Genomic DNA, 25,600 nt, shown 5'->3' on the forward strand with positions numbered 1-25,600 from the left:
GGGGACAGCCAGGGATGATGAGAACACAGAGCGAACACTGCTGTGCAATTCAACACAGGCAGAAGCTAGAGACAAGGCACACAGGGTCAAAATGGGAGCATAAAGCAAACACACAAACACTCTATGTGCAAACACACACTCTGTGTGGCTGCCCTCGTCAGGGAATCAGTTTGAATTTATTTTCTAACTTTAAGCCATAGGCCCAGTTCAACAAGGGCACAAAAACATACAATACATGCTTGGTGCAATATTTTGCAGCCTCACTTAAAATGAAAGTATCATCACTTAATTGTGAGTAATGATTGGGAAGTTTGTATAAAAGTATAAAATCACCTGTGTTGATGCAAATAAGGGCAGTTAAACTAAACTCTAAATGCTTAAGCACCTTTAATGGCAAATGCAAAGCACAGCAGTTTGCTTCCACTAATTTCAGTCTTTTTTGTAGAACTTAGGCTTCTACAAATAAGCCAAAAATATTTTATGTTGCTGGATCTCTCATAAAAAGCCACCAAATGTCAGTCTTAAATAATTTCTGCCTGTATACGTGAACATTAGCTTTACAAAGATGCTGTTTTATATGGACTATATGAAGCTTCTAAGGGGTTTTCACTATTTGAGAACCCTCCATTATACACTGCAGCTGTTGTGAATTTATACTGATGTTATAAGCTGCCATCGTTTGAAGCTGGTGACAATCCTTTCAGAGTCATGTTTGATCATCAAAAGATATTAGACAAAGAAAAATACTGTACAGTTGCATTTTGTATTTGGTCAGTTGTAACTGACAACTGTGACATGAACGTGAGCAATTAGATCAAACCTTAACAGGTTCAACACTTTTATAAAAGCTAAGAGAACATTCTGAGATTCTATATTCCTCCATGCTTCCCTTCAAGTTCTCTGCTGTCTGTTCTCATTCTTTCTCAGGTTTCTATCTTTTTCATATAGTTTTCTTTTGTAATGAATGCTCCTCCCTTGCCAAAAGTCAGGCTAGTAAGATGATCACAGTTGCTGTCCAGAAGAGATGCATCTGAGTATCACTAGCTGCAGGCAGAGTCTGAGTCAGTGATGGATGGACTGTTGGAATGCTGGATGATGAGGGGGAGAGGGGGGCATTGCTTTGTTGTGTCTCTTGAAAAAGACTAATTTACTGTTTTAACAGCCGCTTACACCTATGCAGAAAGGGGAGAGGAGGGACAGAAGGCAGGATGACAAGATGGCGTTCTTCTGGGAAGGAAGCACACTGGAGCATGAACCTCCTCTATCTCCCTTCTCTCCACCTGTCTTTGGCTGTTTGTTGTTTTCCTCCTTGCTCCCATTTTCCCATTTATTCCATGGCACCCAGCCCCCACCCAACCCCCACCCCATCTCCTCCCTTTCTTCCCTTGTTCAGGGCTCAAGTCACACACCCAGGTGGAACAATAGCCTGTGACTTCATTCCCATGCACCGCTCAGAGACTAGTGCCCTCAGGTATGGAATTCTATCACTCAACAATAAACAGGTGGATCAACCCAAATACACTTCGGAGGAGATCGACAAAAGCACGAGATTCTCTCTGAGATTAGACCCCCACCCCAAAGGAAGAGAAAGGAAGGAGGCATGATGGCTTGGAGGAAGGAGGAGGCTGGGAGTTAAACACTATATAGCCGCAGTGTTTGAGGAGCAGCAACCATAATGTGCCCCTGCTTGTGTTTGCCACTCTATTTCAACGACTTCCATTCCCCAAGGAGGATGGAGGGCAATATGCTATCAGCCTAATAGAGAGGGGGAGGATACTTTATGAGGTTGACAAGCGCTGCTTTCATTTCAGGCCTGCAGTGTCATTTCTATGAATATGATAACTAACGAGCATGTCCTCTAACACGCGGCTCTCTGTCCAGTTCTGAGCAATCCTACCACGGCTCAATCTCTTTAAGTGCTCTGGGGTCTCTGCTGTAATGTCATTTGTCATTGAGGTCGAGAAATGACAATTTTGTTTAAATCAGAACTTATCACCCCACAACTACAGTCAGATATGGAAGGCAAGCCACAAAGCAATTTTAGGCATAAAATTGAAATTCTGAAATTCAAAAAGCTGAGCTGAAAAAGTTCTTGAAGAGATTTTTAATATAAATTTGGCCACACAAAAACACCCCGCATGGATGCTAATTCCCATGGCAGTGCTCACTTTATGAAAAAGGGAAACCTCTGTGAACCAGACCCCAGCTCGTTTGTCAAAGCTGAGAGGAATGCTTTCCTTTGGTTGTCTCGTACTTACGAGCTAAGTCGAGAGCGAGCTTTACACTTCTCATACCCACTTCCACACCTTTAAGCTCAGCTGAGACATATTCAGCATATTTTTCCATGATAGCAGGTGATGCATTATTCAGTGAGCTCAGGTTGATCTTAGCTATAATAAATCTTTGGTCTATAGAAATGTGAAGCACAAAAGGCACACACACAAACTTGCCTCTCTTCTTTTAGTGTTGATGCATGATGAATAAAGAGGAACTGAGCATCCATGAATCACACCTCCATGGAGAGATCTTAAACAAAGCGCATTATGGATAAAAGGAGCGCTTGGCTTTTGAGAAGCAATCCAAAGCAGTATGGTAATGAGAGTAATGAGGATATCAGACACTGAATGTGGTGCAATATGCTTGTTAAATGTGACAGCTGAATTACATCAGAGCTTCGTCCCTGTGAAGCAAAAGACTTGTGAAGCAAACATTCACGCTGACATGTGACGACACCTTACTGTAGCTGTGTTCAATCATAATCTACAACAGGGTAGCAGGGACACCTGGAGATGAGCAACACTGGCTTCCAATTGGAGAGCCATAAGATTAAAGGGTAACCTGGCAAGGCATATGTATCTGAATCAATTTGCTCATCAGTTGTACAATATCCTCTTTGCCTTTGTGAGGCGCTTAAGAGGTTTTACCTTCAGTTTGGTAGAATTATATTTTTGCCAACATACACATCAATTTATCAAGCAGAAAAGTTCACCTTTTTGCTTTTCAGGAGAGAGCTATCCAAAAAGGTCAATAAATAAAGGTCTTTATCAATATGCAAAAGAAATAGAAATAAAAAGCATTTATCATGCTGTCTAACAGTAAATGCTTATGTTTCATGTAAGGCTTGCATGTCCGGTATGACTTATACATGTGGCCCCTCCTTCTTTTTTCAAGTTATTTATTTTAAGCTCATGCTTATCAATACATTCACTAACCACATCATTAGGTACACCTGTTCAACTGCTCATTGATGCATATATTTACTCTAATCAGGAAATCACATGACACTAACTGTCCATTTAGGCACAGTCTGCACAGGCTCACTAAAGTTAAAACAGAACATTAGATGAAATGTTAACCATTTGAGCCCGTCAGCCAACTGAGCATCATTTAAATGCCACAGCTTACCTAAGTATTGTTGCTGACCGTGTCTATTCCTTTATGATCACAGTGTACCCGTCTTCTGACAGCTGCTTCCAGCAGGATAACACATCATGTCACAAAGCTTAAATCATCTCAAACTGATTTTGCGGACATGACAATGAGTTGGCTGCACACAAATGGCCTCCACAGTCATTGGATTTCGAGCGCCTTTAAAATGTGTGTGGATAATTTAAATCATGGATGTGCAGTCTACAACTCTGCAGTAACTGTGTGATGCTTTCATGTCGATATGGACCAAAATCTCTGGGAAATGTTTCCAGCACTTTGTTGAATCTAAGCCACAAAGAATTTAGGCAGTTCTGAAGGCAAATGGGAGTCCAACTCATCCAAAAGGTTTAACTAAAAAAGAAACCAAAGTTAATGTTGTATGTGCAAAATGACAAAAGGAGCCACATTCCTGAGCTAACTGTGGTATATAGCCAAAGAGATATTCAGAGATAAAATACATATAAATAATAAACTACTTTCTTCTTCTTTCAATTTCTTTTCCATATGGAGAAGCTCCAGTTTTGCTCATCTTATCACAAAGACTGGAAACGGGAGGAAGAGATGTCAGCTTCTCTCTGTAAAATTTTCCAAAATTTACATATCCGACAGTGACAAGAGCGGGGGAAAGATTAACAAAGCCTGATAGGACAAAGTGCTGATTTGACATAATCTCATAAAGAGAGGGACAGTAGTCAAGGAGAGGGCTCTGAGAAAGCAGAGAGGAAAACCAAGTCCGATGCTGCAGTGTAGGTGCTGCTTGCCTGTGCTGCCCGGGCCTCTTTGTTATTATGATTTATTTTTTAATGAGCGGCACTGCCCTCCCCTCTGCCACACAAAGCCCTGATTGAATCTGGCGTTCCATTAGCATGTTAAAGAGGCCCAGCTTCATCTGTGAGCCGCTGACTGACAGTGGATATCATCTCTGTAATTGCTCCATATACTGGACCCAGAGAAAGCCAGAGACACAGAGAAAGAGAGACAGAGAGGGAGAAAATAGTTGTGGGGGGGAGGGTTGAAGAAACATAAGGAGGGAGGGATTAGGATTTAAAAGTGGGGATGCTGGAAAGAAGGGGGAGATGAGAGGGGCTGGTGGATCGAGCTCCATCTCAGAATATCTCAATTTGGTACAGTTGGTACCCCATGCAGAGAAGTGGGAATAGTCTGTTTGAATAAGTAATTTTTTTTAAGCTACACTCGCAGCTTTTGACACTTATCAAAGCAAAAACAGTGGCAGCGTTTCGTAACAGAAGCCCTGCTTTTACGAAGCTGTTACACAATCAAACCAGAAATGTTATGTTTGTCGCTGTCGTGTCAGGTAAGGACGTGACACTCTGACGCGTTTGTGCGCACCACACGTCCCTCTCCGTGTCCTATGCTCTCTCCTTACCCCTTTACAGAATGGTTTTATTGTCTTCCTCTATTTTTGCACTCACTCCCTTCTCTCCAACTCTTTCACGTCTACTTCCTCATCCCCTCCATCACTGAGCGCCTCCCCTCCACCTCCTCCATGGCTCCCGCTATTCCCTTTCACTGTTCCCCTCTCTCCCTCTCTTTCTATCTGCCCTTCTCTGTCTCTGCAGTAAATGGTAATTGAACAAACCATGTGGTGGAGAAGAGCCGCAGAAAAAGATGGTTATCTTAACTCCACATGCCATGCATCCAAAATTAATCCTCCTCCTTCCATTTCTCCCTCGCTCTCTATTCCTTTGCTATGCTGTGACAGTGTGACGTGCACGCAGTCCCACAACATCGTCAGCCCTGTGTATTAACGTTGGAAGACAGCCCAATGGTACCATGGTGAGCGAGTGTGCATGTGTGTGTATGTGTGAGATTACCATGTGCAGTGGCAGCATATTTCCAATCCTAAGGAAGCGAGGTGACAATGAAAGATGTCTCACAAGCAAAGGAGGATGCACAACACAAAAGTGCACAACATTGCAACATTGCTTTCCTCATCACATCCCATTGCGATTCTGGTATATTTACTATAGATAACAATAATCTATTTCACCAATCCTTTTGGGTCCTCATAAATACTTTCAAGTTTTATTTTCACACACTCTTCGGTTAGACTTAGGCACGGAAACTAGTTGGGTTAGCTTAGTAAAAGATAATAAAATGGAGCTATTTATAAAGCTACTCACATTTGAAGCTTTTCCTCAATTTTCTGAGTTATGTGAGACAAGAATGCAGCTCCATTTGACGTATGTTTAGTCGTATAAAAAAGGAGCAGCAGCAGCTGCAGGAAAACAAGACCATAAATGGAAAAGATGTGTTGATTACAAATGTAGGTCTAGATAAAAATAGTGTTTCTTCCAAGTTAATTGAGAACTTTAGTTTCTTTAGTTATATGAAAACTTTTTAGGAGACAGGGAATACAGAGCACAGACAGGGTCTGCATTCCTCCAATAAAAACACATTGCTCTTGACAGAACGTGTTTTTTTATCAGGTAGGAAAGCTAAGTTGCAACATTATTTCACAGGAACACTGTGGTTTGATATTAAATAGTATTTTGAACCAGGTCAAATACCTATACGTGCCTCCCTTTTTCTTGTTATATATGAAACCAACATTTTGGCTATTTATTATCCTAAAACTTTACATTTTCTAAATGATCTTAACTCGAGCCTAAAACACAGAACACCTAAAGACTAAGCACTCTACAGAGACACTCAATCGTGCGCACACATTCGCACACCCTCATCCTGCTGCACCCTCCAGGCATACTCTGCTCCACTAACACAACACGAAATCTCTGACACTCACAACACATTTACATGACATTACTGCTGAAGTGCTATAAAATCTGTGCCTGAATATCAACTGTTGAGATGCATCATTTGTTTCTGTGTACGGAGGAATCTGTGAAATAGCAACGCACAACAGGAGCGTTGCACACCACTGGCCTGTAAACTTCGAATATTAGAGAAAGTGTGTGTGTGTGTGTGTGTGTGTGTGTGTGTGTGTGTGTGTGTGTGTGTGTGTGTGTGTGTGTGTGTGTGTGTGTGTGTGTGTAAAAAATGAATTTTGAGTTGAAGCTATATTCAAGTGTGCATGTTAGATTTTAATGATCTCCTTTGGGCTCCTGTGGGTTGCTCTGGGTTTAGCATGGTAATCAAGGAGCATGTTGACACACACTGTTAGTCAGATTGATGTGTTTGTTTGGGTGGTGCAGGGCTACGCGGCTTTACACAGTGATGGACTACATTAGCCACTTGCTACTAATCTGAGAATTAATGGCTTTCCCCAGTGATGTGGTTCCCGTGCACAATGTTTTATTCAGATGCTCGCTGGGTCCGTTCGTAAAGTATTTAGATCTATCACTGTTAGGTTCCCTTGGACAAATACTCTATCCAAGTCAATGTAGCCATGTCTGAAGAGGTAGTTTGTCACCAGCAATTATCCTCCAAGTTATACCCTTTCTCAACTATCTCAAACATAGCAAACAGGACACGTGAGATTTTCAGATTCCCCTAAGGTCAATGCTGACATATGTATGCAGGTGCATTTATCTAAAGAAGGAGACCAAGAGAACCAGATGACACAACTCTCTTCAGTTCTATTTGATTCCCCATTTTATGCAAACGTGCTCTGACCAAAAATCATGTGTCTATCGAAGGCTGCTATTGTAGTTTCTAAAGGTTTGACCACAGTTCTTAAATCATGTCTGTTTCTGTTCTTATACTGAGTTTCCATGGCACGCCGATGATGCAGACTGCGCGTTTGTGTTCTAGCTGCTGCTAAAAGGATAGACAGCTGTGACGCTACAGTGATGACGACAACAAACCATTATGTAGACTTTCCCGTTTGTGCCCTGCATGCTGCATACCTCCCACACCCACCCCCTTTACTCTCATCTCTCTCCATCCTGCTATTGGAGGCTCAGACTGCGGCAGAGCAGGGCAGTGAGATGAAAAACACAATGATTGTTTCTGATGAACAAGAGGGGCTCCGTGAGAGGGAGAGAAAAGAGAGCGGGTCTCTAAGAGTGACAGAGCAAAGGGTAGGAGAACGCAGGAAATCAGAGCATTGTAAAGGTCAGTGTTTGGTTATACAGGAACACCGAAGACTGTGGAGAGTAACAGCTCCGCCTCCCAATTTTGTGTATATTTGTGTGTAGTTGGATAAGAGAAACTAAAGGAAGGAAAGAGGGAACAGACAGGAAGGGAGGGCGCTGGGCTGTACAGTAAAGAGTCTCACCTTGTTCTGCACCATGCACACACAGCACCCCAGCTGTCATCCAGCTTCACTCTCTTTCTCCGTCAGGGCCAGTGAGGACATGCATCATTCATGAGCAGAGACTTATTTGGCTGCGTCATCTCCTCCCATAACTGTCAATAACTTTTTCCCGGCTGTGGCTTCACCTTTACTTCAGGAGTGTGCACTGGACGCAGACAGCAAATTTTACATCATAAATAGCATTTTGTCCTAGAGACAGCAAACTGCAGAAAGTTTTAAGACAGACTAGGTGGTGATGAATCTATTTCCTCATAATGTTCAAGATTGGGCATTCCACCATTTAAAGCCATGGGACCTAATATCTGCGGCACAAAGTGAATGATACAAAAGTTTTTTTAAAGGGCCGAAAGCAAGTGGCACTCACTGTAATTTAGAGCAATTAAAGGGAATGTATTTAAAGGAAACACCGAAACATGTCCCACAGAAATGTAATGTTCTAAAATATATATCTGCTCCTTTAGGAAAAGAAGAACCAACATGTAGAAAAATGTAACAAGAAAGGCTAATTATCTAAGAACTGCTGTGTCCTGCCCTCAGCACCCTTTTTGTCCAGCCTGTCCTCTTTCCTGAGCCCATGCGACGCAACCTGCTGCGAGGCTGCCTGCTGTGAAGGTCACTCTCCCTGCAGCTATGGATTACACAGGCACGCACAGTCAGGCAGAATACGATACTGCCCTTGAGGAGAGGTCTGAGGCTTTGGTTGGCAGAGACAAGGCCTCTGGAACTTATGGACCCACCAGGACCAGCCAGTGTGATAACCAAGCAACCTCATGTCAAGAGTTGGTAGGTGGATGGAAAGGAGCAAAATAAATAGAATAAAACCACAAGAAATCTATCACTTCATACATTCATCCATTCAGAGGTGGGAAAGAATTAAATAAATATACAACTATATATACAAATACTGTAGGAATAATAATGATTTTGCATTAAACTCACCATTACACAAAAGAATAGAAGCTACTTAAAATATTAATAAGAAAAGAAGCAAACAGGTATGGATAGAAATAAAACCCCTAGCTGAGGAGTTCAGGATTCACACATGGTTGTAAAGCTGCAGCTTTACAAACAAAATCAAAATCTTACAATCCAATATAATGAGTTGCAATATTCTAGATGTGACAATTTAAAGAAGCAACTAAGACCTTTTGAAGATCAGCATGAAGAAGAACAATGGAGCAATAAAGCTGAATAGTCCAGCTAGTGTGCAGAACGGCAGTAATCAGAGAGACAAGATGACAGATTTGGTGTTTTTGGTTGCTTTGTATAGTCATTTTAAATGGAAGCTACAGTAGAAGATGCAGCAAATATAAATAGAAAAGAAAAATCAATACTGTGCTTTCTAATAATATGCTCCAGTGGAAGCATATAGACAGAGGGGGGGAAATGGCTATGGATAGAGGCTTTTGGAACATATCACGTGGGCGGCATAGGTGAAGAAAAAAACATTTATCATTAACAAATGATAAATGATAAATAAAAAAAAGACTGTCCAATAAATCTGCATGATTCCGACTGACTGAAGACTGGGCGAAAATTGAGGAAAATTAGCAGCGAACAGTTGGCTGTTGTTAAGGTCATTAGTTACTTTGACCAGCCCTGTTTCAGCGCTCTGAATAATACAAGGCTGGTCTAAAAGGATTAAAATCAATAGTCATCTTTGGTTTCTAGTGAAATGGGTCAAGTATTTCATGCTTAGGGCCGGGTGAAAAACTGCCAGTGGATAAAGGATAAAACAGTGGAATCAAAAGGGTTTTTAAAAATATTTTTAGAGAGGAACTTAGTTGTTAAAGTGTCATAATTTTAGCGTTCAGCTGTGTGATGTGAAAACACTTAAACTAAGCCAGTTAGCAGCTACGGGTCGAGGTCCACAATGTGGTAGTTAGGACCCACACATATATGGACAATATGACAAATTTTTTTAGTGAAGGAGAATAAAACTGATTGTCAGTGTTGGGGACTAATGGAATACATGTACCGCCGTTACGTATTTAAAATACAAAATATGAGTAACTGTATTCCGTTACAGTTACTGTTTAAAAAGGTGGTATTCAGAATACAGTTACTTTGCTGAAATAAATGGATTACACAGCGGTATTTTCCTGTTTCATATGTTCAGCTATGCCCTCTCTATTTCTGGTTTCCACGCCCCAAACAAAACACGCATTAGGAGGCTCTAATGCCCGTGTCTCAATCTCGCCGCCCATAATGATGTGAAGCAATATTTAAAAAAAATATTCACAAAAATGATTTAATATGAAGGCAATAGGCAGAGTGTTACAGGCATAGCATGTAGCCTCATGGGCAGTGTAGTCCGTGCTGCAGGGAGAATGGACTGCAACTCTGTGAGCGAGGGAGGGGGGGAAAGGAGAGTGGAAAAGTACGATTTGTCACCGAGCAGAAACGGGAGCTGGAAGCATGTAAATATAATAATAACCACTGCAGCCAAAAAGAGTGCCTGACGAGCGTATGGCGAGTAACCTTCAGTAAAAGTAATAATTCACACAGCAATAGTACATTCATGTAGTTGTAAAAAGCATGATTATATAATCCAAAGTATTCAGAATACGTTACCCTCATTGAGTAACGTAACAGAATACGTTACAAAATACATTTTGGGGCATGTAATCTGTAATCTGTAGTGGAATACATTTTAAAAGTAACCTTCCCAACACTGCTGATTGCAGATGATAGAAGATGCTTCAGTTTCCAGCTTGTCCTTCTGTTACTTCTTTCTTACCTTTTTTATTTATCTAGTATGGTGTGTGAATTAAGAAAAAAAAGGCAATTTCAAGAAAAGATTTTATTTTTCTGTTTTTAGCAGGTGCTGCTGAAACTGGCACCGCTTTGAAAGTGTTATTAAATTTAAACATTAAACACAATAGGTTTTCTTAGTAGAGGTACAATGAAACTAAAAGCTGAGGATGAGAAACAACAATCGCAGGCACAAAAGGGAAATTTAATACCACGGTCTTCAGTCGTCACTCTGTTTCCTAGTTTGAAGTCAAATGTGGGGGATGGCACCTTTTATCCTGCAAAATGGTGCAGTGAGGGTCAGTGTCCTCTGAGTGGGACAGGAGCCATTTGACAACACCACTCTCTGGAGTCATGCCACTGTTTGGAGGTCAGAAAAGGAAAAAAATATATATATAAAAAATATACATATATACCCACACACAGACACACATGGCATTGTCCTCTCCCTGCTGTGACCTTAATTTGTTCTGTCTTGAGTATGAGTACCTGCTGGGCAGCTGATGCACCTTAAGAGAGCAAGCTGACAGCATTATATATATATATATATATATATATATATATATATATATATATATATATATATATATATATATATATATATATATATATATATATATATATATTGTTTTGAGCATATGCATGGGAAAGATGCAGACAGACAGAGGAGGGTAAGGATTTGAAAAATAAAACACCACAAGGACAGACTGTTGGTGTGCATGTGTTTTGAAGACTGCGAGTCTCAGGTGAATTTTGCTCATATTCACAAATTCTAACTGGCAGCAGTCTGAAACCAAGGCTGATGTTGGTGTATGCAGCAGCACTAATAACAGCAAAACTCCCCAAAATAAATAAACAATACACACAAGCTGTCTCTCTGCAGGCTAATCTTCTAATGAAGATTTGTGGCAGTGGCTGCTTGGTGATTATTGGCCTAGAACGAACACAAAAGCCATCTTCTCGCTACTGTAAATAAAACCTCGCATTTACACAAACGGTTGCAGGTGAAAATGAGAAAACTTAGGCTGGAGGCAGAAATGTTACTTTTATAGCGTATGGGCTGGCAAATGTTTTGCTTTGCTGTGCTGTCAAACGTCTCATGCTACAGTTAATAAGCAAAACCACTACAAGCCCAAACATTAACCACCATTATTCAGATTTGACAAATGTAATGTGAAGTCGCTTATGTTCATGCGGTAATTCCTGTCTCACTGGGACAAGTGCACCAATCCTGACTATGCTAATTTTATGGAAATGTTTGTTTCCATCCTTCCTCTTCGGTTCCATTTGTTACATTTTATCAGTTCTCTTTTGAACTACATTTACTGCCACTGCATGTTAGCTGAAAGTTATGTTAAATATATAAGCAACCATTCCTCCATCTGTGCGTCCCACAACAGTGTCTGCTGCTGCTGCTGCTGCATTAGGCAAAGCTGCCCAGTGGAAAATCTTTACATGCATAAATGCAAAAAGGTGTTTTTTTCAATGAGATACACGACTCACATGAATGACCTCAGGTACCTCTTCACCCCTGCGTCCCTTACAGCCTTCTAATCCACACCTCTCTTTACCTTCCCTGTGCACCCCCAAGGCAGGGAGCTGTGGTGCAGGTCCCGGCAGAGTCCCTTATCATCCCTCCCGCTTTCCTACTTAGGGGTAGGGCCGCATGTTCAGGGGAGAACTTGTTCAAAGACAGGTGTGCATACCAGACGCCTGTGTTAAGACCTACGCCATGCGGTTTCCATAACTACCTGCTAGTGAGGCTTCCCCGGCACTCATCCAAGACTGCGCTAAACCCTTCTGATAGCTCTAGCTACACTAGCTGTCAATGGGCAAGACTCCACAGAGGGCAGGTCGGAGCTCAACCTACTGACGCCTTTTTGTCACCCAGCCTTTCTGCTACTCATGATCAAGCATCATACATACATTTAAACATGCTGGAAGAGATTTAGTTGGCAGAGGGAAGGCGTTAGGGGTGGAGATTTAAGCTATTTTGAGCTGTTCATGTAACATTAAGGATTAAAAGCTAGCTTAAGGCTTCTTGGAACCAAACGCTGGTAGCATTCATTCAGTCTGTGTGCCCAGCAGTATGTAGTTGAGCAAAGTGAGATTTGTTTAGATGACTGAGGTACCATAGTGAGGACATGTCCTTGTGGTTATAAGTGAAGTTCAGCCAGAGCTTTAGGACAGCAGTATGTTAGATATACTGCTCATATTTCCTCTTGGTATGAGTCAGATGATACAGAGACAGAAGTGCTCCATGTTTGCTGTCACAAGGAAGCATGGATTTCACCCTTTAGCCTAGCTGTAACCAAAGAATTGTCACTCCACCCCACATCCAGCGTTCCTCATCTCACTGTTTTCTCATTTCCTTCTTTATCGCTTAGGTCCCAGTCCTCCTACACTACTCACTCAATCCCGCTTCTCATTCTGTGCTTCATGGAGATCCTCCTTCTACCCTTTAGCTTTCTCCTTGCTAGCCATGCTCCTATGAAATGACCTTGCTGCAACTCAATTGATTTCTCTTCTGTCTTTGTGTGAAACCCTATCTCAACAGCACTCAGAGGAATTTCCTCTTCCCCCCCAGAGCTGGAAAGAGCTAATTCTCTTTCATGAGGACACTTTTCACTCCATTTTATCTATCTGCTTTCCTCGTTCTCTTCCCCCTCCACTTCTACTCTCTTCTCGTTTGAGCACACAGAAATAGAACAGGCATGATTAATGCAACATCTTTCGCAGCCAAACGTTAGCTTTGCTCAACCTTTTTACACTTGGCTGCCGTTTGAACCTTACAAAACTGCAAGTGAATTATCAGATCATTACATCATCATAAATGCTTGATTCTTTCTATACATGAGTGTGATCAGTAAGGAGATAACAAAAGGAATAAGAGATCAAATAAACATTTGAGTATAGGAATTATTTCACGATTTCATATATGACATACAAACTGCTGAATCAGATAATAACAGTATACACTGAATACTCAAATCTCTTCAATTTAATTTGCAGAATTTGTGTGCAATTAAATCAAAAATTCAACAAGCAGTGAATATAAAAATGGTCTTATTATAGAGTTATGTCACTGCACTGTCCTAATAGTCCAAGTATTTCAAATTATGTTAGAGATGAATAAAATAAACCATTGCATAACAGAGTGCCATGTAAGTGCTCAGCATTTTCACAGGAGTTGTTCTGAACTCAGTTATGATTCACTAACCCTTATAGTGAGAGAGAGAGTACTGAAGAGAGAGCTGAAATGTGATTTTTTATATTTTCATGTAATGTAAAAACACTGATTACTTAAATATTTAACCAGTGGCAGTGCAGTGTTAAAAAGGAAGCAAAGCTTTTGATCTCCAGTCTTTCATCAAAGCAGCTGTATGACACAAGGTGATTCAATACCAGTATGGGCAAAAGAGAACACCTGTGCAATGTTAAGCCACCTTGCATAGGGAATGTAAATAAACATATTAACAATTTTTTGTTGCACACAGGAAACCCTAAAGAAAAGAAAGTCACAGTTCATGAACATAAAATAAAAGGCAATCAAGTTATTAGTAAGCTTTGTCATGAAAAAAAAAGAGCACAATTAAGCAAAGACATCAGGAAAATAGATGACAAAAAATATTACACCTCTACATGATAAAGGCAACACTGTCTCTTTGAAAACACTAGAGAGCTGCAGTGTGAAGAATCATCTGTGCCTCTTTCCACTTTGTGATCAGACAGACTGTTGAAGCATACAGAACATTTTCCAGGCTTCAACTCCCAGGTGTCTTGTAGCCCCAGGATTCCCAGTAAGTAGTCAGCCAGCTTGCCTTGGTGAATGCACTAATGTGACACCATAATCACGCACAGGTGCATTTCTGTGCTTCACAGCGCAGCAGCAAAGCGCCAGGTTTTTTTGGTAGTGGTGGCAGGTGCCGTGGGCCCTAGTGGGTGCTTCATAAACGGCACAAATCGGTTTTATTTTCACTGTTTGCTTTTTTACTTTATGACTATAACTCACAAAAAAATACTATGTTTACTCCAGGATCATTCTAATTTTCACTAAAAAAAACCTTTAATACAGGGCACTGCGGGGAGACCAGTGGAAACATGGGAGTCAGGAAATCACACACCTTTACCTTTTGCTGCTCCGCAGTGTGCCACACACACACGTGCACACACACACACGCACACACAAACAAACACAATGGGTTTCCATCCCACCAGTCCAATAACAGGCCTATTCATTAGAGTCTCTTACAGACAGTATTGACAACCTGCTGACACACAGTCACTCCAGCATAAACAAATGGAGCAACAGAGAAAAGCCAGGCAGGGAGGGGATGAGACCTAGCAGCTTTTTGATGGAAGAGGGATCTCCACAAACCAGGGGTGAGCTAGACTTAAAGAAAGAAGTGGCAAGCCTGCTACTTGCTCCTGCTCACACATATATCCACCTAATATCCCTTGCACACACATTATACAGTCCCCCTACAAATGAGTGCCACATTTATCTTACATGCCAGGTCAGCCCTGACCTTTGTGGCATATTGTAATTACTGTCATGGGAATAAGTCTTTTTTATTCTGTGCCTTGGTATGCAGAGCAGCTATAAAGGTGAAGTGGGTCAAGCACACTGAGCTACTCATCACACAGATCACACAGCACAATGCCATAGTCTTACCTCTTCCTGCTGAATGGCATCATGATATTCTACAACACAAACTGGTGAAACCAGAGGTCCACTTTGCAGAAAGGTAGAAAATGGGGTTGCAGAATTCCTGCAGTTCCAGCAGCTCTCAAGTATTCCCCTTATGTCTTGGATATGCAAAGAAGCATAGAGGAAAAATACTGGGGCATGAATACCAAATATCTGGCTCATTAATGAGTTATAATTACTATGTCACTTTGACATAAACAAAGAGAGCAGCACAGTCATGAAGAAAATGGGGATGGGGGGCATTGCTGATCTGCTCAAACACATTTTTTTATGATGTCTTTGACTTGACCTCTGGAACCAGGTGTGTGCAGTCAATTAAAAGAAGGGGGTTGCAGAGCTCGGTGAATGGAATAAGCAATAGCTATGCAGACAGGAACAGAAAGATAAACTTTATGGAGACAGATGAGGTAGGAGTGGACGCTCAAACACAAAAACAAAGAGACAGATCGGCTGCATGGCCCTGAGCTCGGGAGGTCAGATCTGACTCAAACAGACAAGACAGATGAGACATGAAGCAACGTTTAAACATGAACTGCTCATGACATGACAGGTCCTCCCCCAAAAACTTTGCAATGATGCTAACAAAGTAGATTTTACCAGGAATGCTTGTCAGATAGTCACCATGCAATATCTGGTGACAGTAAGAGGGCAATACAGACAGTTCCTGTCTAAATGTGGACTCCACACCAGGAACTCACTGCAGGCGTAGATGGTTTGTGCTAGACATCATGGCGGCTGATCACCATGACTCCACAGTCAACTGAGAAGCTCTACACTAACAGGAGCCCAGCGATCATGTTCGTTATTAGGTCGCCATTGTTCTCTTGCTGTTTCTCTCTCTTTTTTATCCACAAACACACACATGCACACGTGCACAGACATGCACACACGCACGCGCACACACATGCGCGCACACGCATGTACTGACCAGCAGCAGTCTCATACCAATACCTCGGTGCAGAGCCCATGCCAGACAGACAGACAGACAGCAGACAGACAGCTATGCTGGCTGCCTGCAGCTTTGTATATAAGCACACTGCCATTGCAATGATCAACTTCAGAATTGTCATTACTATTACAGCAGCCAAAAGCCTCTGTCAGGCCTCCAGAATGCCGACAAAGCTAATGACAATAGAATTGTGTACAGCATCAGGGACAGAGCCGCACTGGTAAAGGTTGTTTGCTCAAGGTCACAGAAAACAGTGGAAAGAGAAAAACACCAGTAGCCATGCAGACACAATCGCTGGAGCATGTGGTTCTCACAGGCATACTCAAAAACACATTTCTTTCTTTAACTGCATTTTTATAACGACACACATTTCCAATTGAGATATGTTATCACAACGTTGCAGATTTATATCAGGGAGCTTAATCAGGAAATTTGCTGATTGGAGGTCGACATCAACCAGTGCCAGAATTGTAAAGGTCATTACAATGACATTACCCTTTTCAGAAGAAGAAAGCTAGAAATGTCAAATCACTCAGTAGCCACATCATCATGCAAATGGAGCAGAATGTTAGGCACGAGAAAATCTCAGTGTTCAGACAGAAATAATGAAAGATGCCTATCTGAGTGACAACTTAATAAGCAGAAGCCTTGGGTCAGCTTTTTCGGCAGGTGTGAAGTGGAAAGGTTTGACAAATCATTAGATGCAATGAGAAACACACAGATTTTGAACGTTAGAGCCACAGTTCATTATCACCGTTTCTGTAAAATAGAAAAAAGATCTGTGGCGTAACCAGTTAACACTGACATCAGTCTTTATGCAGAGGCCAAATTTATGTTACTGCACAACAGAAGTTACGTTCCGTGTGATATTGCTTCCATCAAAATTCAAATACACACACTCCAATGACTACGCTAAAGTTTAACCTCAACCAGCAGAGTTGTAGTTGGGGGGGGGGGGGGGGGTGTTGGTGTTAAGATATCCTACCCAAATATCATTTACGGGAGCTGCTACCACCTGCAACCTGATCAAGACAGTACTTGTCTGTTACATGAGGCTCAAGTCGAGGAATTGTTCATTTTTAACCAGCTTCAGAAGTGCAAAATATAACCCTTAAAATAGAGATAAATTTTAATGTTATTTAACAAAAATTAAAAACCTTCCCAAAGTGAAAAAGTTATCTCTTTGATGGCTGTTCTAAAAAAGTTTAGTGACTGGTTGAAAACCTTTAGCTCACAGGTACACACACACTTTGAGCTCCCACACCTCAGACTGCATGACTCCCCATAATCATTAAAGCTATCTGCTTGAAAAACATGCCTGCCGGGAGAGCAGAGAAGCAGAACTGCGCCTGAATCAGCCCAGGCATGCGTTAAAACAAAGTGGCCTCTCCGGGAGAGCGTGCATCAACGCACACACACATTTCGAAGTAATACATGGGCAGTAAGCACACACGGCTTCACAGTCATGGCCATGTGCAAATAAGAAGACTCTAGAACATTTTTACAAGCGAATTTCCTTTTAAAACCTCTGTATGAATCTACAAGCCGAATGCAAAGCGCACACAGACCACACAGAATCCCCTCTCCTAGACATGGCCACTATGAGACCAGCATACTAAAGAAGAAAGTGCTGGCTGACTCACAACAATGTCTAGTAACTGGAATCTATACTCTCCTGCATGCTAAGGAATGAATCTTCTTTTTAAAATGTGTTTGATGACTTGGACGCTTATCATTAATCAGGATGGCAGCAATGCAAGGTTGAGGAGAAATTGAGTGCCACAGTAACAAATCATCAGAAGAAAGTCACGAATTCTGCACTGACTGTTTGTATAAAACCGCATGACATCAGTTATCACCAAGTTCAGCTGAAACCATCTTTGTCACTTAGCCCCTTCTGACAGAACATGAGAGTGGTGGAGTCTGGTCATGTGACCAAACAGACCATAATGATACAGTCCAGCGCAAATGCTTTGACCTTCTATGTCATCACTCACACCTGCCACATAAATGGCACACTATTAGCGTAATTACAAACACTATCTGTAATTTAGAGGTTGACCCAGGCGCTTGGTATTGACAGATGTCTCTGTGCAATCAAAACCAAGCAGACTACTAAAAAAATAAATAAAACAGAGCTGCTGATGGCCAAGTTTAAGTAGGGATTAGTGATTCAGCAGCCTGACTGATGTCTTCTAAAATCCGATGCACCAAAAAGCAACAACTCACCCAAAATCATTGCTGTGCGTTGCCTTTGGTGTCCCTGGGTTGACAAGTGTTCCCTCACTGCCCCCCGTCTCTCCTGTTTTCTCCAAGTGTACAATGGCTCCAAAATGTCTTTTTCAGAGTTGCTCTCCACTCTCCAGAAAGAGGCAACTCAGAGAGGTAGCGCTAGATGTGAGGAGAGACTGCTGCTGCTGCTGCACATGCCGTCCCTTGCGCCTGCCCTATCCAGGTGAAAAACTGAGTGTGAGAAAGAAACAGCACGAGTGTGTGTGTGTGTGTGTGTGTGTGAGGAGGGGGGTCCTCTGTTTCTGCAGTGGTGGCTCAGGTAAGCCTCAGGACAGCACAGAGGAGACAGAGAGAGAGAGAGAGAGAGAGAGAGAGAGAGAGAGAGTGAAGAAGAAAAAGAGAGAAGGGGGAGCCTAAAGTGTGACAGCCAATCACGCTGGCAGGGGGGAGACTACAGAGCCAAGATCTTCTTCTCCACAGCAGCCAGGAGGAATTGTGGTGTGGTCTCCAACAAACAGCTGACAATCAGTTTCCTGTCTACTGTATCACTTCAAAAGGAAAGCAGTTCGATCTACTTTAAAGTCAACATCTGCTTTGGTCTCTCTCTATGAAGCACACAACTCCCTTTCCCATTCTGGCTTTCTCTCCCTCTCTCTGCTCCTTGTTTTTTAGGGATTGGATATAACCTAAAGGCACCTTACATGCCTCTGCTCTGATTGGTGGCAGGTTCGACCAATGGGAACAGCAGCAGGCACTTGTCATCATGCAGAGTGGAAGTCATGAAGGGGAGACAGAGCTTGACTGAAAATGCTGTCTCCCAAAACCAATTTCTCACTTTTATTTGCCACACTCTCCTCACCCATCTCCCCCTCACAGTGAGCCTGGTTTTCTGTCTGTTGCATTCGCTGTTTATTACCTCCGCCTCGCTACCCTTTGACTCCATGTGTGTGTGGACTTGTAAGGGGATTAACCTTAACGCTGTGCGCGTTTGTGCTTCTCTCCCTTTCCTCCCTCCATCTTTTCAACCTACCCAGACAAAGTTACACATTCTTATCAACATCTGTGGTTTCATCAAAGGGGATAGACTTGAGACTGGGAGTGGGACTGGGGGGGAGCAAGCAAAAAGGAGAGATGAAATAGAAAGCGACAGAGCGGAGGAAGCAGAAGAAGGAGGGGCAGAGATTAAACTAAATACAAACTGACAGAGGAATGAAGAGACATTGAGTGACAAGAAGAGACAACCAGAAGGATTGAATATTGAGACAAAGACAGACAGAGTCGGACGCAGAAAATGGGCTGCGGAAAAATTTAACTATCGACCAATGCAATGCAGTCAGTGAATGAAGAGGAGCTTCACAGCCAGCTTCTTATGGTCCACTTCCTCCACACCGAGGAGCCACTCAAAGAATGCCTGCTGTCATGTTGAGCACTAGTCTTTGCCTCTCTCTTTCTGTCTCTCTCTCCAGCTTCCCTTGTGAAGAGAAATCACAGAGAGACATTCGGAAAATCACACAGCCACGATGTTATTGAGAAGCTCAGCGCTTAAGAGAAGGCTTAACAAAGCTGTCAAAAAATTAATCCCCTTGGGCGGGCATGCTTGCAAACACATACAGATATAAACACGTGAGCCTGGGGCTACAGAAAATGCTGCCTGATGTTCATTGTGCCTCCTCTTGTCCTGCTCTCTCTTTCCCTCTTTCTCTTCTATCTCTAGCTCCACCACTACCCTTCTCACTCTCTCAGGCTGAGGCTGTGAGTCACAGGGTGTTGGAGTGAATACTAAGGAGGCTGGCTGACACCTCCAATACCTCTCTTTACAGCAGCTCCACTGCATACGTTTAGGCTACTGTATGTAAACACTGGCAGTCTTAGGTGCCACAAACACCCACTCAAATTCTTACAGACTCTTACGTTTGGATAAAATCCAATGACTAAAAACTGATGGTATTATGGAACATATGGTAGCTCTTAAAGACACACAGAAAATTTCACAACTGCAAGCAAGATCTGACACATCCAGCAGAGAAAACAATGGACTTTACTGATGTGGAACAAGCTTTTTTTTTAAGTGCAAAGGAACAGACAGGTTAGAAGAAGAATTTTAGCCTCTGGCTCCTTGGACAAACCACGCAGACATACATTACATTACGTCTGCAGGAAATGGACTGAGTACAGAAAATATTCGTTTTTGAAAATGTGGCACTAGCAGCTGGAACAATAGTTGTTATTAATATAGTTGTGCTTGCAAGTTGTTCCGTCAACATTTGTGTGTGTGTGTTTGTGTGTCAGCAAAAGAGCTGAGATAGTGTTTCCTCATTAGTTGTGTTGGTATCAATAATTCAGAGCCGGTCCTTGTTGTTGTTCAATGGGCCGAGAGCTAATGTGCTGTCGGACCAACAGGGGCCCAGGGCCCAGCGCCACTTTAATGGATGTCATGATGAGAGGGTGAAATTGGAGCATGGAGATCCTGTATCGTCCAAAGACAAGAAGAAGAAGAAGAAGAAGGGAGGGCAAAGCAGACGGCAGGAGAGGGGGACAGGGGTAAGAAGCTCAGGGATAAGGTGAAGGCCACTGGGGAGAGGACAGATGGTATTATTGGACTGGTATGTTTGGAGAAAGGTGATGTAGAGAAACACTGTGTAAAGAGAGCAAGAAGGGAGGAAGCTGCTCTACTACGATTGGTTCCTCTGTTTGTTCATAGAGCCTTCTAAAGCTAATCTCTGTCACCTCTCGATGAGAGAGACACTTATGCCACCAGGGACCTGTTATAATGAATGATAATAATGAATAATGAACTGACATCATTTCACCTCCCATCCACTTGTGTTTCTAATGTTGCTTCACAATCAGTGGAGGAAATAACAAGTATGGTCATATTTAATTTGCATGTCTATAGTTACAAAACTATTTTCTAAAAATGTTTCCACGAACGATGTGATCCGATTACAGAAACTAATCGTAGAGGAGGGGAATTTCCTAAAAATTAGCTCCGTGTATATAAACAGACACAATGTTGCATTCAGCTGAAACATCTGTTCGCTACACAAGCAATTAATTATAGAGATTTAATTGGCAGGGTATTAACTGATAGATACTGCTTTTGTTTTTCAACTTTAAAGTGCTTAGTCGTTTTAGCAAGCATTTAAAGGAATTTGTTTGCATTCAAATGTGTCCCTGAGACTGTCAGATTTCCCAAGTTTGAAAGTTGTGCTTTACTGCTACAAACCTTTAGGTCACACTACATAGAGTATTGCAAGTATTGCAAGAAAGTGTAAAATGTAAGTGTAAAAACTGCATCTGTACCTTCAATGATTAAAAAAATAATTATCATTATTTCTGATTTTATTTCAAAAGTTATAAAATCACAATGACTTTCACACATAGGTCAAAGGGAACTAAAAGGTCGTACACCCGCCTTTTGTACAAACTAATAATTTATAATAAGGTAATGCAAAATAATAATAAGACATATGTTATGTGTCTTATGTTGAATTTTGTATGATTTACCCCATAGGTCAGTGCAATAGCTGAGATAAGGCAGGATTAAAGAAGAGTACAATAATTTAAGTAGTCTCGAAGACGGTTAATGTAATATAGAAATTCTTCTTAAGATTATTTTTATTACTCTTGATATTTGTTATGATTACCGAACATTTACTTTGATATACCATGTTTTGAAGGATGATGTCAACAATCCTGCAACTTGTTTACAAAATTTTTAACATACTTCGCTTTTACTCTGTTTCTTGAGCCGTTTCTATCAGCGAGCTTTCACTTACCTCTGAGGACACTGTGTTGAATCTAAAGTAGGCTTACGCTAACTTTGACTTTTATATATAAATCTCTATTTTTTTTAAGTGGTAAGTCTTTTTTAAAGTGCTAACACAGAACAGACTAATACTGAACTTTATCATCACTTTTAAGTGAGTCTGAAGGTGCCAAAGTATGCAGAAGTAATTCTGGATTCCAGCTAATGTTTAATCTATGCTACCCTCTATTGGTGTAAGCCTGTTAATACAGGGTGCCTTGCTTCTGTTTGAGCATAAACAGAATATCTGCTCTGGTACTAGACAAGCATTTGGAAAACTTCCAAAATGTAAAATGATCTCATGTAAACTGAAAGGCTAATATGTTCTCAGAGCCACATCACCACACATAGAAGTAAATAAGGGAACCAAAGAGAAAGCTGACACAACTGGTTATGGCCTTAAAGCCTGTCAGACTGAGACAGATACACCTCACTCAAGTGGAAAAATATATACAACAGATTTGTTGAACAGACAAAGCTGTTGAGGCCAGTGTCAGATACAAAAGGAATGACTGCTGAGTATGAAAGGCTTATAAATACTCATCCAATGATGTTCAGCAACAGACTGTGAGAAATACTGTATATCAAACCCGAGGAAGAGCGTGCACATCTAACTCAACCCTTCAAATAATGCCAAGATAAGTCTTCCTCTTGCTATCCTACTGGGGGAACACACAATAAATCTACGCTCACTGAAATTTGCAATGGTGACTGTAACTCACTTCTCTTCAAGAGCTCGAGCGCAGTCAAAATGCAGCTTCTTTTGATCATAAATTCAAGTCATAGTTCATCTCCGAGTCCTGCAGGCACTACAGTATGTGACTCTCCAGACGTGTTAGTTTTCTCTTTTCTTCTTCTAAAGTCTGTTTTTTTGCATGGTGATGCTGATGTACAGGCCCAACCTCGCTCACATATTGGGCTTTGGGTGCCTCTCGTCACTGTGGTGGTGAATTTAGAGACTGGCTATGAAAGTCAAAAGTGAGCCGGCCAGGCAGGTGCCATCAGCGTACTTTGGCTTTGCCTTAGAATGTGACAAATAAGTCACCATGTCAAAGGAAAACAGCAATCTTTCTCTTTTTAACCAAATAATGAGTTTGTCATAGGACCCAATCTGTCTGGTGAGTAAGTGGAGCTGAGCAGGAGCACAAGGACCTCTGCTTTCCCCTTGAATCGGCCTGAGCCTGCAAGTCTGACAGGCATATCACTTTCCAAATGTGAGGGATAATCATCCCACTAAATTTAGACTATTGATCAGGTGTGGATGTGTGCAGGAAATGTGGCCAGCCATATAACATGTTGCTTGAATTCTTTGTCCCACTTCAGAAAACACAGACGAACAGAAAAATGTTTTCCTGTCATTCCAGATACAGTACGACAAAAATAACTTACCAGCATGAAATCCATTTTTTCCCCATTACTCCAACAGTTGATGAGACACACTATTAGAGAAGCACTCAATGTGCCCTTGTGTACAGATTTTCTCCCTTAATTTTGAATTAAACTATGAAGTGTTTTAGAGTATTTCTATAAATATAAAAATGTTTTAAGCTTGTTTTAATTTTAATAATTCACCGTGTAGCCATGTTTTTAAAAGCTTTATTTCTTTACCTTTCAGCAACATGTTTTGATCAAACTATCAAGATGATTGTTATGATTTCTTTTCAGAAAGAAAGTTAATAAAGTTTCAATGACTGTCTCCTACAGAAAGAGAAAGAGAGAGTCTGTGAGAACACTGTATGTGGATGTGTGTACACAGGTGGGTGTGCCTGTCCTGTGAATCCACACTTGCCTGCGGAGGTGGAGAATGTCGCTGTTGACTGTCACACTCTCACACTTTCCTGACACTTTTACACCAGCACCACAGGAGCACAGGGCGCCTCTCTTTCCGGCCATATTCAGATCACACACTTGCATCACAACTCCTTTTTTCCTGAAATTTTACTATGATGATTCGCATTATTCTGCTCTAAGCCAACACATTATAAGCAGTGTATTTTTATTTAGACTAATTATCATCTCTCCAGCCAGTCCTCTATTATTAAACCTCAACATGGGTCAACCAGATAACATCTAAAATCTAGCATCTAATCTATCATCATCAAGAAAGTGTGCAAAGTATTCTTTATTTAGCTTTTTTCTAACAGTTAAACACAAGTGGTGTACTCGTTAACGGGGACAAGTTTCACTCAAATATGTAATCCTTGAATAATGTTTGTGTGAAATTTGAGCAAACTCGTGTGGAGCTCAGTCTGGATGTGAGAGCAGCAGGAAACAGGTGGAGCTGTCAGGACAGCGCTCATCTCCACAGATGTATACTTGAGAAAAGGAAAGACCTTCAAGCAGTGACCTTCAAGCACACCTGTTCACATATTTGTCAAATATAATCTAATTTGAGGTAACCAAGGCATATTTATAAACCCAAAAACTGCACCACACAGCTGCAATATTGAAGAAAAATAGAAGTCATGCATACTCTGCCATTATACGGAAGAAGACACATTGCAGAAGACGATGATATGATATTAGGTTCAGTTCTTACCTGTGCTCCACATTGACTTCAGCTACTCCTGCTCTTAATGACCGGGTCCAGTCTCTAACACTAGCTAGGTAAAATGAGAAACAACTATTTCCTTTGTTGAATCCTTGTACAATTAAACTGATCTGGCTTTTTGCAAGTAGAAGAAAAACAATTAAATTCTCATTATTTTGAAAAGATTCCCACGATCAGTGAAAGGAAACAGCATATACTTGAGTAATATGAAGGACATGTGGACATAGAGACCGCATACATACACGTTGCCTCTGTCACCTCCCCTCCACCTCTCTGCATCATACCTCCTCCCTCCCTCTTACTGACAGACCTGGTGAGAGCAGTCGTGTCAGGGGAAGGAGCGAGCCGTTTGCCGAATGCTGTAGCGGGGACTCATCAGCAGCAAAGAGGGCAGAAAGGTGAGCCAAATGTCAGTGAAGGCGTGAGGAAGTCAGATCCAATACCAACAGATGAGAATTACCCACCCGTGAAAGGATTTTTGGTACAGCATGTGGATTGAATTCTCCAACATTTGCAAAACACTCTTAAGCACACAAGCCTTTCTACATCTGCAAATTCTTCAACCTCTAAATAAACCCTGTGGTCCCACTGGATCACAGCACAGCTGCTGTACCTCAAACCAACAGCAGTGTTTAATAAAATCTGATGAAAAAAGCAAAAATTCAGATATAAATAAAAGCAGAGTGACGGCATAACACACGAAGAAATTTAAAGGTAAATTCTATTCTGCAGTAAGCAGTCATCCACCACATAGGCCAACTGGAGCTAGCTTTAATGTGACATCAGCTGTACAGTGAATGTCCAACTCATTCAAAGCCTACTGTTTGATATGTCCTTACACAGCATCACTTCCTAGAGTGCCTCCAGTGATTAGTGTGCGAGTGTGTGTATACACAGAGTCACACACTCACATCCTAATAAGCAGG

At 41.6% G+C, this 25,600-nt stretch overlaps 1 protein-coding gene across 1 annotated transcript in view; it reads right to left on the bottom strand.

The window, feature by feature from the left end:
* The window catches only part of znf385a (zinc finger protein 385A), a 49,266-nt gene extending 30,293 nt beyond the window's left edge, over positions 1-18,973 (bottom strand). The window contains exon 1 of the mRNA XM_085443927.1: positions 18,313-18,973. Coding sequence (XP_085300053.1) covers positions 18,313-18,322 — 10 coding nt within the window. The 5' untranslated portion in view covers positions 18,323-18,973. The remainder of the gene's footprint in view (positions 1-18,312) is intronic.
* Positions 18,974-25,600: the final 6,627 nt, after the last annotated feature.

Source organism: Copadichromis virginalis, linkage group LG20, assembly GCF_057382275.1.
Source record: "Copadichromis virginalis isolate Kocher_CV1m ecotype Utaka linkage group LG20, C_Virginalis_male_GT1.1, whole genome shotgun sequence".
Classification (NCBI taxonomy): Eukaryota; Metazoa; Chordata; class Actinopteri; order Cichliformes; family Cichlidae; genus Copadichromis; species Copadichromis virginalis.